Source organism: Puma concolor, chromosome A1, assembly GCF_028749965.1.
Source record: "Puma concolor isolate L17-30 chromosome A1, mPumCon1.1.hap2, whole genome shotgun sequence".
Taxonomy (NCBI): Eukaryota; Metazoa; Chordata; class Mammalia; order Carnivora; family Felidae; genus Puma; species Puma concolor.
Genome location: NC_141667.1, coordinates 52,030,938 through 52,045,863, shown reverse-complemented (window position 1 = coordinate 52,045,863; position 14,926 = coordinate 52,030,938). Strand labels below are relative to the sequence as shown.

General features: G+C 50.0%; 1 protein-coding gene across 1 annotated transcript in view; it reads right to left on the bottom strand.

Annotated features, from left to right (window-relative positions):
* The window catches only part of FABP6 (fatty acid binding protein 6), a 38,605-nt gene extending 27,506 nt beyond the window's left edge, over window positions 1-11,099 (bottom strand). The window contains exon 1 of the mRNA XM_086718546.1: window positions 10,852-11,099. Coding sequence (XP_086574672.1) covers window positions 10,852-10,854 — 3 coding nt within the window. The 5' untranslated portion in view covers window positions 10,855-11,099. The remainder of the gene's footprint in view (window positions 1-10,851) is intronic.
* Between the last annotated feature and the right edge of the window lie 3,827 nt (window positions 11,100-14,926).

Below are 14,926 nucleotides of genomic sequence, written 5' to 3'. Positions count from 1 at the left end.
AAGCCAGGAAGATGTATAGAAGCCCCAGAGGCCAACCTAATACCCAGTTCAAACCTCAGCTCTGAGCATGCGACTCTTGATCTCAGGGTCTTGAGTTTGAGCCTTGCATTGGGTGTAGAGATTATTAAAATAAACTTTAAAGAAAATCTCAGCTCTGAGTCTCAGTTTCCTTATCTGTGAAATGGGAATATATTTCTATCTCCTAGGCCTGAGATGATTAAATGAGATATCACAAGGTGAGCCCTAGCACAGTGTTATCACATAGTAAGCACTCAGGAAATGGGGGGAGTGTGGGACCTGTCCTCCAAGTCCCTATGTTCTGTTGGGGACACATGTCAGCTACCACATGAAGAATAACATCATTCATGCAGTAGCTTCATCTGTGGTCTGACTTCATCCCCACAGTCATGCTGCAATTTGTCAGTATTTGGCAGATGAGAAAACAGCTCCAGCAACGCCAAAGAACCAGCCCCAAAACTCACAAGACAAAGCCTAAGCTGTAAACAGGGGGAGTTACAAATTGATGCCAGTGGCCAAGTTGCCTGTTTTAGCGCAGTCTGCTAGCTAGGAATGGTTTCTAAGGTGTTTTTTGTTTTTTTAATGTTTATTTAGTTTTGAGAGAGAGGGGGAGGGAGGGAGAGAGAGAGAGAGAGAGAGAGAGAGAGAGAGAGAGAGAGAGAGAAAGAAACTGAAGCAGACTCCAGGCTCTGAGCTGTCAGCACAGAGCCCAATGCGGGGCAACTCAGGAACAGTGAGATCATGATCTGAGCTAAAGTTGGAGTCTTAGCCTACTGAGCCACCCAGGCGCCCCGGCTTTTACGCTTTTAAAAAATATATAAAAAAGAATAAAATTTCTTGTAACAATTATAAGAAATTCAAATTTCAGCTGCCATTAACAAGGTCTAATGGGAACAGCCTGGCTCATTTGTTTAAAGGCTGCTTTCGCTACAAGGGGAGAATTGAGTACAACAGAGACAGTAGGGCCTAGAGAGACTAAAATATTCACCCTCTGGCTCTTTATAGAAAGCGGGGGACGGGGTTGCAGCGGGGGAGAAAGTGTGCAGACCCCTACTGGAGGGTACCCCTTCACTGCAACAGTTCTCTCCCCAAGGAGGTAGGATGGATAAATGCCATCCAAAACAACCCAGGGTCCACTTGAAGGCCTTGAGGGAAGGTATTTTCAAATCCGAAGAAGGCGCGTCATTACACAGACCGCTCTAACCTGGAGGGACCTTGGAGAAATGGAGCTCAGCCGCCTCTTTTTAGATGAGAAAAACTGAGGCCCAGAGACGGAAGGCAACCTGCCCGAGGCCACCTAGGACCCGGCGGGCAGCCAGGTCGGGGGTGGGGGTGGGGTGGAGCTTCTCCCCGGCGGGCAGATGCGGGCCAGCTCCCGGGTGTGAGGCGCCTGGGGCCCCTGGGGCCTCTTCCGTTCAGTTGGGCCCCGAGGGGCTGCAGGTCCCAGGGCCGGGAAAGCGGGCGGCCTAGGAGGCCTCTCTCGGGCGGGAAAGGGGAGGGGCCTCGGCTCGCCCACCGTTACTCCCGCCTCGGCGCTGCCCCGGGGCTTGCCCTCCCGGAGCCCCGCCGGCTGTAAGGAGGGAGCGCGCTCCGCCGGGGGCTACCTGGGTCAGGGGATCGGCACGGCAGTCTTTTGTCTTTCTATTTTGCAAAGCACGAAGACACGCCCCGTTCCCCGGGCTCCGAGAGCAGCAGGGACGCGCGCGGCGGGGGAGCGGCCGCGAGGCGGGGGGGGGGCAGCCCCGGGTGGGGCCCTGGAATCCGAGCCCCGCCCCAGCCGGTTCCCCTGGGGGGAGCCGGGAGGGCCGGCCCCGGGGAGTTCAGCAGGCTCCTTTCAGTTGCAGCCTGCAGAAATAAGAAACCGAATAGCAAACATTTATTAAGGGCGGGGCTCAGGATAGGTGCGCGCAGAGTTCGTCGGTGAAACTGTTAGATCCTACGCCTCCACAAGCCCGAGCTTCCCGTGGCGTCCACCGTCCCTCACCTGGCCCTGGCTGCCACAAGGCTCTGCACGACTGATTTGGCCCAGATTTACCCCCTTCCGCGACCATCCTTCCCTCGTGCCCTCCGGAGCTGCAGTCTTCAGCAAACTGATGGATACTCAGCTTCTCCGCACGTTGCTTTCACCTTCCTGCCCTGAAACCTGCCCACCCCACCCAGGACCCCAACCTTACAACCCCTTCCTGGGAAGCTGTTAACTTTCCCACACACTGCAGTAGATCGGGGCGTGGAGGTGGGGGGTAAGGGCACTCTCTTGCTTGCTCCTCGTGGAGCTTTGCAACCCATTTCTCCTCCCTTTGCCTTCTCTACTCATTAAGTCCTGTGGACTTACTACTACCAGTCTAGACGGCCCACAACCCCGTTTGTTACTGAAGGGAAAAAAACATTCTCCTCTATCCTTCAAGCTTTAACTGCTGAACTAAAAATTAAATTTACATGGGCTAGATTAGCAGGAGACAAAACACCACAGTTTTATAACGTGTGCTCAGAGGCCCAATAGTGAAATTGAGACCCAAAGAAATGACTAAGGCATACTTTTTAGACAAAGGGAATAAGACTGAGGAATCCACCAGACAAAGAAAATTTAACTTTGGGAGCTTTAGTAAGGAATGCTAAACAGAATTCGGGCTGGGGTGGGAAATTAGTGAGAAGTAACAGGCTTGTTCATACAGCTTTCTGGGCTCTAAATTTCCCATCTCTGGATAAGGCTGTCTCTTTACCTCCTGGTATAGGGAGGGTGCCTTTCACGTGGTAGCTTTATTTCCTGCTTTAAGGGGGACAGAGAAGGGTCTGGGTGTCTCACTTGCACAGGCTGTCTCTTTGGTAACTTTTATTTAAAATCACCACTATGCCAGGGACACCTGGGTGGCTCTGACTCTTGATTTCGCCTCAGGTCATGATCTCACAGTTGGGATCTAGCCTCAAGCTAGGCTTTGCGGGGACAGCACGGACCCTGCTTAGGATTCTCTCTCTCCCTCTCTCTCTACCCTTCCCCTGCTCCTGCTCTCTCTCTCTCTCTCAAAATAAATATAAAACATGAGAAAAAATAAATCTTTATAATCACCAGTCTGCCAAAGTGGCCCATCTTGGGACAGCCTGCTCTTGGTCCCTACCTTACTTTCTCCTGCAAATTTCATTAAAGCGACTCTCACTGGTCAGACATCTCCCTTCCTCCTGTCACCCTCAACCCATCTCAGCCACTTCCTCCCATGGTGGTATCTTTAACCCCTATCACCAGCATTACTATTTTTTTTTAAATGTTTATTTAGTTTTGAAAGAGAGACAGAACCTGAGCAGGGGAGGGGCAGAGAGAGAGGGAGACACAGAATCTGAAGTGGGCTCCAGGCTCTGAGCTGTCAGCACAGAACCCGACACAGGGCTTGAACCTATAAACTGCGAGATCTTGACTTGAGCCAAAGTGGGATGCTTAATCAACTGAGCCACCCAGACGCCCCTAAGAGGTCCTCATTCTCTTTGACCAGCACCTCCTGTTCCTCCTTTTCCCTTCTCTTCCCTCCAGCATCTCGTAACTTCATCTGGACCTCCAACCTATTGTTTCTCTTAGTCACCTTCTCCCTTCCTTCCAGCACTATATCCTTCCCAGACTCGCCCTAGTATTAGTTTTGTATTACTTCCCCTTGAGTGGAATGCTTTCTTGAAAAGCTTTTGTTCTCCCACAGAAATGTCTTGGTTTTCCTTGTACTTCACTGGCTGACCCTTCTCATTCTCCGAAACAGGTTCCTCTACTAGGCATCAAAATGGCACACCCCACTCCCTCTCCTCACACATGGTCCTTGAACTCCTTAAATCAAGGCACTTCTAGGTGATCCTGTCCTATGCTGTGACTTTAAGTAGCACTCACAGGCCATCACACCATCATTGATGTCTTCAGTTCTGACTTCTCTGGGGTCCGACCACTAACTTGACCCCTCCACATGGATGTCTAGTAGTCATCTCAAAGCTAACATTTAGGGGCGCCTGAGTAGCTCGGTGGGTTAAGTGTCTGATTCTTGGTTTTGGCTCAGGTCATGATGTGACGGTTTGTGAGTTAGCGCCCTGCGTCTGACTCTGGCTCTGCACTCACAACATGGAGTCTGCTTGGAGCCTCTCTCCCTCTCTCTCTGCCCCTCCCCCTCTCAAAATAAATAAACTTAAAAGAAAAAAAAAGCTACCATTTATTCACTGAAGTGGCCCTCTGCTATTTTCATGCTGATAAGACTCTCTCCCCACGTCCCCAGTCCTATGTCTTCCCCACTGCCATCAATGGCATCCAAACACAATTAAGCCCAAACATGGTGTCATCTTTGATTCCTCTCCTCCCTTCTATGGCCACAAGCAGCCTCTCAGGAGTCCTTGTCAACTCCAAATGAGTCCTTGTCTCCAATAGGTCTGAACACTTGACCCCTAGATTATCACAACAGCCTCATCGCTGATTTCTGTTTCTTCCTCCAGCCCCTTCAGTCTATTCACACAGCAGCCAGAGTGACCTGTCAGGTCAAGCCACGCCTATGCTCAAACCCTGCCGTGTCTCCTATTTGTCTCCAAGTGAAAGTCCCTTCAGTGGCCCGCAAGGCCTAATGACCTGGGGCTCAAGACCTCTTATCATGGTCTGTTTAGGGCTGCTGTAACAAAATACGACAAACTGGGCAGCTTATCAACAACAGAAATTTATTTCTCACAGTTCTTGAGGCTGGAAGTCCAAAGACCAGGGAGCCAGAACAGTCAGGTAGGGGTCACAGACCTCTCTCTGCATCCTCACATGGCAGCAGGGGGCCAGGAATCTCTCTGGGGTCCCCTTTCTCAGGGCACTAGTTTCATTCATGAAAGCTCTGCCCTATGACCTAAGCACGTCCCAAAGCCCCCACCTCCTAATATCAGCACTCAGCACTTGGGGATTAGGATTCAACATATGAATTTTGAGGGGCCAGAACATTCAGACCATAGCCCCTCTTGGACTCCTCTCCTGCTAGTCCACTCAGCCACGTGTGCCTTCCTTCCCCTTCTTCCTTCTCCGTGCTCATTCCCCCACAGGGCCATTGACTGGTGGTCTCTTCTGCCTGGGAAGCTCAGTCCCTCACCTCCCACATTTGGTTCAATGTCACCTTAGTAGGGCCAAAAGGAGGCACTTTTCCTCGTAATCATAAGGTCTTCTTAGGGGCCAGAGGTGACACTGTTGTTGACAAGGGCAGGAAATTGTGTCTGTATTGCCCTCTGATGAGTACTCTGCACCTTCCAGAGTGCCTGGGACACAGGAGGCACTTTGAAAGTATTTTCAGAGTTAAGTGAAACCAAATCCCCTGCAGCCTTAGGGCCTTTGCTCAGTGTTTCCTTTCCCCCAGCTCTGTGCCACTGAAACGTCAAGGTCCTCTCCTGGTGCAAAAGCCTCAGCTTCTCTTACATTTCCCTGACGACACTTATCACCTAAAATACTTGGTGTCCGGCTCCCTGACCTGATGTGAAGTTATAGTCTCCTTTCCCAGTGGTATCTGACCACAGGGAGATAGGTTCTCGATAAAGACTAACTAGATCACATGAACATTTGCATTACTATACTTCTCCCTGACCCTCCCAACCCAGCGCTAAATAGTGAAGAGGGAGGAAAAGTCCTTTGTGTTTTTAAGTCAACTCTGTTCCTAAATAACTTCTAGCAGCCACGCCCAAAGAACCATCCATTTATACATTTATTCGACCAACCTTTATTAGGCATCCCCATGTGCCTGGGACAATGTAAAGTGCTGTATACATTAGTTATATATACTTGATATCCATTTAATCTTTACAGCTCTATGACATAATGTTATTACCCATTTTACAGATGAGGACATTGAGGAACATGGCAGGAAGGTCTAAAGTCTGCTAAACCTTAAGACCAGGAAGGCCTGAAATTCAGGCCAGAAATTCTAGCCAGACTCTAGACAGAGCTGACTGGATACCCTTCAGGCATCTCATACTCAACAGGTCCTTAGAACTTGACTTCTCCATACTTCTCTTCCATGGTTCATCACCCCTACTCCCACGCTTCCATCTGCCTGTCATCCCAGCAGGAAACTGGCCTCACAGATCTAATCCAGCACCAAAGCCCTCCTTATCTTTGGCACTCCACCAAGCCAGCTTCTAGGCATCTGTCCCCACCCCGTACCCTTCCTCTGGATCCTGAGCTTTCTAAATGCCTCATATCCTGCAGCAGTTCCAAAGTGTCCCTCTGTCCCTCCGATGTCTTATCTTGAGCATAAAGTCCACACTCCACTCACTTGTTGAATCTCCACTTCTACCTTGCTCCTTCTACTCTCCCTAAAGCTCTGGCCCCAGCTGTGGCTCAGATTGGAGCTCTCTTATACCTCTGGGCCTCTGCTGGGCTGGGTTCCTCTCTTTGTCTGGACAAATGCTTAATTGGCCCATAAGACTCAGCTTGGTCTTCTCTATCCCCTAAGACTAGATGACGCCGTGACATCCAATGCTCATCCCTACCCTACTGGAATTGCTTGTCTGTCTGTCCTGTTCCCCAGGTAGAACACAAGCTGCAGAAGTGCTAGGATCCATTGGTCTTGGAAACAAGGGCCTGGCAGACAGAGCAGGCACTCAGTAGCACATTCGTTGAATGAGTTTTCACAGTTGTCCTAGTGCGGGGCTGTCACACTCATGTAGTGGAGTGGCCCACTTTGGAGTGAGATAAATGGGTTCGCGTCCTGCCTCTGACAGTATTTGTAGGGGTGACTTTAGGTGGGGTGCTTGGCTTCACTGGGCCTGGCATCTTCCACCTGGAAGATGGGATGATAGAATCATCTCCAAGTGGTTAAATTAAAATGCATGACTGGTGGGAAGAGCTTTGCAGACAATATTTATTAACTAGTGGTTCTGCCTACTTCTGCTGCTCAGCGGGATGTGGTAGATGACAAAGATGAGGATTTGATGATCAGACTGCCTGGGTCCAAACATTGATTCCTCCATGATTTAGCTGTGTGACTTTGGGCAGGTTACTTAACCAACTTGAGCCTCAGTTTTGCCATATAAATTGGGGTAATAGTGCCCCCAGGATGTCCGCAGGGTTGCCAGGAGAATAAAATGCGATGATGTATATAAAGCAGTTAGCATGATGTCCCCATAATGGGTGGCTGTATTTTTAGCCATAGCTAAAAATGTAGCACATTTGGAGATCATGACCAGAGCCAAAGTCAGACGCTTAACCAACTGAGCCACTCAGGCTCCCCTAAAGCTTGTTTTTCATACTGAATGGAGGATTTAAGGGAATCGCAACATCTTGACTTTAAGAATAAACTGGCAATCAGTGAGACTGGGGGGAGGGGGAGAATAAACTTCCCATTTCCCCCTGACCAAAAAAAAAAAAAAAAAAGTAGCACATTTGAGTCCTGTAATGTAGTGTGATGGGCAGGAACCCTGGGTTCTCCATAAGTGACTTAGAGACAAATTCCTTCTCTCTGCTGTTCAGTTTTCACTGAACAAAGGGTCAGCTCAACTGGCTCCCTCGAGCTCTGAAGTACCTCAATTCTGAATCCTGCCTGCTCTTTGTCACCCCTAACACTATCTGGCACCCTCTCTAAGGAAAACCTTTTCCAAGGAAAGAGGACAGGCCCTTTTTCCATCCCTCCAACTCTGCTCCTCAGCCTCATCAAAGCTGGCTTACTCTGTGACTCAACCTTCTGGGGTCCCTGTGTGTCTGGCTTCCACTGGGTGCTAATGGGTTAATCTGAGGCACTAATGGAACCCACAGGAACTCAGTGTTAGCTCACTAATGGGTCACCCCATCTGCCCTCCCTGTAACATAATGCCTTCACCCTGGTAAAAGGCACTCAGGGATTTCCTGTTGGCTCCAATCTGCTGGTTTCTGACATATTGAAAGGCAGAGGCTGGAGAGGGAAGGAGGCAAATTGATAGAAGAGGGGACAGGATGAGGGAGGCTCTGAATCAGCAATCAGGACACCTGGGCTCCCATCCCAGCACTGCCACTGACTCACTATGTGAGCTTGCGTGAATCCATTCCCCTCTGTGAGCCTCAGTTTCCTCATTTGTGGCATGTACAAGTTAAGCTGTAAATGTCTTGCTGGTGCTAACATTCTGGAATTATCCAATCCTGTCACTTTCTCGGCTGAGGGGTGAATGTCCTTCCAGCATCATTCAACCTCCACAACTATTGGGCACCTACCATGTGCCAGTCTATGCCAGGCACTGTGGACAGGGGGTGGCAGTGTGCAAATGAGGCGCTGTCCTACCCTACAAGTTCCCAGGCCCTGTGCTGTTCTGCTACAGCTTGTCTATTCACAGCATGGAGGAGAGCAGAGAGCCCTCCATGCTTACTGAGAACCTCCTGTCTGCCAGACTGAGGGCACAGAGCAAATACAGATGGCTGCAGTTCTTCCATTCCTTTACGTTTTCTGATGACACCGTTTTCTCACCTCCTAGCCTTTGCACAAGCCATTCCCTATGCTTGAAATAGTCTTACCTCCCCTGTTCTTTGCCCATTTAACTCAATTTCTTTTTCAAGCCTTGCCTGCCTGCCTTCCTCTTTTCTTTCCCCCCTCCCTCCCCTGCTTCCTTCCTTCCTTCCTTCTTCTTTTCCTTCCTCCCTCCCTTCCTTCCTCTCTCCCTTCCCTCCTTCCTTCCTCCCTTCTTTCCTTCCTCTCTCTCTTCCCTCCTTCCTTCCTTCTCTACTTACAGAGCACTTACCATATGCTAGGCTGTGCCCAGGGTTTGGGATCCAGGAGTGAACAAGACACAATCTGTCTCTATCCCCTGGGAACTTATGGATTCTTTGGGGAGGAAACAGCCAATTAAACAATTTCACACACACACACACACACACACACACACACACACACACACACACAAAACAATACAATAATTTAAGTTGCAATGAACATGAGAGGGACAGAAACAGGGCTGAGCTAGAAGGGTGTGGGGCAGCACTCTTGCAGGTGCATGTGCATAGCTCAGAGGCAGGAAAGCAAATGGCTTGTTACGAGAATGGAAAGGCCTGTGTACTGGAGCATTGGAGGGAGGAAGGCAAGCAGGGAGGCTGGAGACAGGGCCTGGATGGAGCAGATCAGCCTAGGACTCCTCCCTCATGTTTGGATAGGTGCTCACCCTTTATTTCCCCATCACAGCAGGCATCACAATGGATCATCACTGCCTGCTCATTTCCCTGATCCCCCAAATAGACCACAAGTTCTTAAAGACAGAGACCACTTCCTGATTTCCTGTAAGTGTTGTGCCCTTTATTCATTTTTTTTTTTAATGTTTAGTTTATTTATTTTTAAGAGAGAGAGCAAGCACACACTCGAGCAGGAGAGGGACAGAGAGAGGGAGAGAAAGAGAGAGAGAGAGAAACCCAAGCAGGCTCTACTCTGTCAGTGTCAGCATGGAGCCCGATGCGGGCCTCGAACCCACAAACTTTGACATCATGGCCTGAGCCAAAACCAAGAGTAAGACACTGAACTGCCCTCCCAGGAACCCCTCTTTTTTTTTCGTAAAGATTTTATTTTTTTTAAAGTAATCTCTACACCCGACATGGGGCTTGAACTTACAACCCTGAGATCAAGACTTGCACACTTTACCAACTAAGCCAGCCAGGCACCCCTACCCTTTATTCTTGACTCACTGAATAAAGCAAAATACTAATCATCCATAGACCTGCCAGACACTGTCCCTCCAGTCAGCTTCATGTCAGTTCATGGCACCACTGTTCATACAGCAGCTTAAACAAAATGCCCAGGAATCATTGTGGACACTTTGATTTCCATTTCTCTCCTCCGGCTATCCAGGAAAAGACCTGTCCCCTCTATTTCTCACCCCATCCCGGATCTGCCATGACCGCTGCCCTGGCGCCAGCCTCCATGAGAGCTCTGCGGCCCTCTCTTCCATTTCCCCCATCAGCCCACTCCCCTGCTTTAAATATTGGCAAGTAATTTTTTTTTTTAACTGTGCAGATTGAAAAGCAAAACAAAAACAAAAGCACAGTCACTTCCCACTGTGCTTAAAATAAAATCTTTATCCCAGCCTACAAGTCCTTGCTGGGCCCCAAGCTCCTGTGCTACGCTGTCCCCTTTCCTTTTTTTTTTTTTTTTTTTAATGTTTATTTATTTTTGAGAGAGAGAGAGTGGGGTAGGGGCAGAGAAAGAGGCGGAAGAAGATCCAAAGCGGACTCTGTGCTGACAGCCCAGAGTCCGTACAGGGCTTGAACCCATGAGCTGTGAGATCAAGACCTGAGCTGAAGTTTGATGCTTAAGCGACAGACCCACCTAGGTGGCACTCCTCTTTGCTTTGCTAGCCACACTGCTCAGTCTCTCTCTCCTGAATTCCAAGGTTTGTTGCTGCCTCAGGATCCTTACATGTGCTGTTCCCTCCTTGTGCTCAGTTATTTGTTTATTGTCAGTCTTCTTTCTCTCAAAGGTAAATAGCATGAGAGCACTCGTCTGCCTCAATCCTAGCTATAGCCCCACAAGCCTTCAGTTACTTGGTGTTGAATGAATGAAAAGATTTACCTTTTTTATATGCCAGGCTCTGTTCCAAGCACTTTGCATGTAGGACCTGACTGAATCTCACTGTAGCAGAACCTGAGAGAGGAATGGCAGCTTGGGGAGGTGACGTGACCTGCCCAAGGTCATACAGCCAGGAAGTCATGGAGCCTGGATTCAAACAGCCTGGCGCCCCGCCCCCCCCCCCCCCCCCCCAAGACCACACTAGCAACTGCAATGCTACGCTGATCCCCACAGCAAACCCTCATGTTTGAATGAACAAATGAATGATTGGGCAAATGATAAACACCCGGACAGAGTGGCATGACTGAATGACAGACAATACCAGCTTTCAGAAGCTCACCATCTTCAATTTCTTGGGTCTCTGTTTTGAAGTGGGGAAAGAAGGGAGCACTCTCAGTGACTGAGGATCCTTGTGTGCGACGCACGGTATCCAATGGCCCTTGTGGTTATCTGCTCTGCCCAGAGTGACTGCCGTGACAGCTTGGGCAATGGTAGCGTTGGTAGCTGTGGGCTCCCCGCCCCCCCTTACCGGGCAGCTCTGCTATCTTTTGAGAGCCGTGGCTCTGCCTGGCTGCCCACCCGCCTGCCAGCCAGAGCTTCTTAGCTCATCAATCATGCCGCCCTGCTCTGCCAGGCTGTATCTGAGGAAGACAAGTCAGCTGAAGACAGAATGGGCCTCAGGCTCTGGAGGGAATGGAAGACACTGCAGGTAGCTGGGCGGGGGGTGGGGGGGGGGGTAGGGGGGGGGGTGGGGGGGGGGGGTGGGTCGGTGCCCAGAGAGACAGCCAAGTCTGGCCCAATCCGGGCTCTGCTAAGGATGGTCGACTGGGGTAGTAGGCAGGGGCAGGGTTCCCATTAGAAAAGCAGTGGGTGAACAGAGGGTGAACAGAAGAGGTGGAGAAACGGTTGGTGAGGGGCCAGGGCGGTTTCCCATTGCAACTGAAATTGAGTCTCCCTGAGTGCCCAGGGAGCTGACTGACAGCTCTGGGAAGGCGGGCGGTTCAGGAGGCGGATTCAGGGCGGCTTGGCTGCCCTCCCGCACGGCCAGCCGCCCTGGGCTCCCCGTGGCTCAGCTTCCCAGCACTCCCTGCTCCCCAGCACCCCCTGCTCCCTCTCCACTAAGGGGAGGGGAGGGGAGGGGAGTGGCGGGAGAGGTTGAGGCATCTACACCTTGGCTCCACCCTCTCCTTTCTCAGATAGAAGCCGCTTGGGTTTGGGATTTGCAGTCTCTCCCCAGAGAGGTTCTGCTCAAAGTCAAGATGTCTGAGTTGAAAATTCCCTGGAGACCTCCTAGTCCAGAAAGACAAATCGGCAGGCTTTTGTTTTTGTTTTGCTTTTCAGTCTGCACAGTTAAAAAAAAAGAAAGAAAGAAAGAAAGAAAAAGAGTTGCAACAATGAAATAGGAATAGATTGCACATAAAAATCTGATTTCTAGTTGCCTTTAAAAAATTAAAAGATCTGGCAACTTTGGGCTGGCTTTCCCAGAGCCAAGTAGAGGCGGCTCCCAACAGACCCCACCGCCATGTCTGCTCACCCTCACCCCTTTGTGTCACTGCACCGGCTTGGGGCTTGGAGTGGGCTGGGCCTTTCGAACCCTCACCTATTCCACACCCCCTCCCTGAGGAAAGTGAGGCACACAGCACAGTGAGCCAGGAATGGGAGCAGGGTCCCAGGAGCGAACACCCCGGGGCTGGCAGGTCTCCCAGTTTCATATCCCAGGGCTGCCTCTTTTGAGCTGTGTTCTTGGACAACTAGCCCAAGAACTTCTCAGAGCTCCAGTTTTCTCATCTGGCAATGGAGACAATGGTGGTACCTTGCGAGGAGTAAACATGTAGCACTGCCCTTTGTATGTTTACAAGGAAAATACTCTTAATTTTGAATAGTGGTATGTATGCTAATATATATATTTCCGTTAATATCAACTCCCACCACACAGACCACTCCCACCCTTAGCAGCTTAAAACAGCATTATATTCCTGTCTTTTGCAGTTCTGTGTGTGACTTGGTTCAGATGGGTGGTTTTTACCTGGGATCTCTGGTATGGTGGCATTGTGGTCACACAGGGGCTGGAGGTGCAGTCATTTGAACGCTCGACGGGAGCTGAACATCTCAGATGGCTTTCTCACACACCTGACATATGATATTAGCTATCAGCTGGAGCTCAGACGGGACTGTGGACCACAGTGTCTACATGGCACCTCTCCATGTGGCTTGGGCTTCTCCCAACATGAGTAGAGCTGGAGGCGGAGATTGTCTCAGAGGAAGCAAACAAAGAGAACCAGATGTAGCCACATGACCTTTTATGACCTAGGCTTAGAAGTCACATAGCATCACCTCTACAGTTCTTTATTGATCTAGGCAGGTGTAAACCCACTGAGATTGAGTGGGAGGGGACAGGGACCCCACCTCTCAGAGAATGTTGGGGCTACGTTTTAAAACCATCACAACACATATGTAAACTGAAAAATAAGTCTCCCTCCCACCCCATTCCCTCAGGGCTGAATTACCCTCCCTAGTAGCAACCACTAATCCACTGCCTGTGTATCTTCCCAGAGAGAGTCCACATGTACATGGACATGAGAATTTTATACATATAGAGATATCCATACTATTTACTCAGGTTATCCAAGCACTTCTCCAACTCAAGAACCAAACGGACTCAGATAGCCTCTCAGATTAGCTATTTGCTCTCAAACGCTTGCTATTTGCTATCTGAAACGAAATGCAGGAGTCAAAGATTCCAATAATGCAGCATCCCCTGCTATCGGAACCCTCACTATCTGAATTCAGAAACCAAATGGGTTTGGGTAGCAATAGATGCTTGCATAAATATACATAAAAACACTCTCCCCCACGCAAAGCGTGAGTATACGAGACATACTGTTCCGTTCCTTGCTTTTTTCACTTAACAATTTATCTTGGAGATCAGCCTGTTTCAGCAGGGTCTCATTCCTTGTAAGAGCACAGAGCATTCCATTGTTCCAATGCACCCTAATTTGTTTAATCAAATTGGCCACTTGCTTTTCCCCCCCAGTCTTCTGCTAATCACAACCCACACTACAGTAAGTAACCTTGTCCAGAAGTCTCTGTGCCCTTGGGTAAAGTTACCTGTGTGATAAATTCCTAGAGGCAGAATTCCAGGTCAAAGGGCAGGGTTCCTGTGACCATCTCTACTACATCCCAGCAGGACAGGCTCAGCCTCCACATCTTCTCTTGCACTCTGACTGCATCTTTTGCCCTTGCTCATGCCGTCACCTGTGGGATCCTGCCGGCTTCAAGGGCAGCAGGTGGTAGCTGCCTGCCAGCTGCCCAGTGAGGTCCTGCAGGGGCCCGCAGTGAGGAGGGGAACGAGAAGGCCCTGCAGGGACAGGGATGATGGCCTTTGTAAAAGGAGGACGTGGGGAGCTGGGAGGCACCTCACCCACTTATTTGCCTCCTGATTTCCAGCAGGAATTGTGTCTGTTTCTCTCAGACCCCAAAGTGGCTGCTGAGGTGATTTGGGTTGCTCCCCCTTTAAAGAGAATGAGAGCTTGCTTCCTGGGGCAGGTCCTGCACCCAGCTGTGCAGAGCTGTCTGTAGAAGCTTCCAGATGTGCAAAGGCCAAGAGGAGGAGGTATTACCAGGAGTTCCACTTGCTCTTCGTCTTGCTTTTCAGTGTCACAGGATGCTCACAGCTGCTGGGTTCCACTCCTGGGCTTGCCACGGCATTGAACCAGGAGTCAGGGACCTAAATTCTTGCCCCCATAGTGTGTATCTTCCATTCCCATTTATGGCACAATTATCCTTATGTGCCCTGCATTTTTGTTATTGTTGCTGTTCTCTATCTTTGAAGCCTCTTGATTCTTTTTTTTTAATTCTTTTTTTTTTTTAATGTTTATTTATTTTGGGGAGAGAGAGAGAGACAGAGCCCAAGCAGGTAGAGCAGAGAGAGAGGGAGACATAGAATCTGAATCAGGCTCTAGGCTCCCACCTATCAGCACAGAGCCTGACACGGGGCTCACACCACGAACCCTGAGATTATGACCTGAGCCAAAGTCGGATGCTCAACTATTTGAGCCACCCACGCGCCCCATGTGCCCTGTATTTTGATGAGGAGGCTGTACAGCATGTATGCATGTCATTTACTGTTTGGCCTCAGATCCATTCTCTGCCCTTCCCCCGCTGGGCTCAGCATCTAGGACTGAACTACATTTCCCAGAATGCCCTACCCACTCGTTTTCTGCGAGGTTCGGCCAATGGGAGGTCTTGGCAGATTAGAGAGCTGGGGGGGGCGGGGGGGGGGTGGGCGGATGTCAGGATGTATCCCCAACACCAGCACTTCCGCAGTCTCTGGTAGTGACTCCAGAGGATGGCCCTTCCTTCAGCGTCCTAGCTCCGGGCAGCATGGCTCTTGGGCTGAAGTGACATCTACTCAG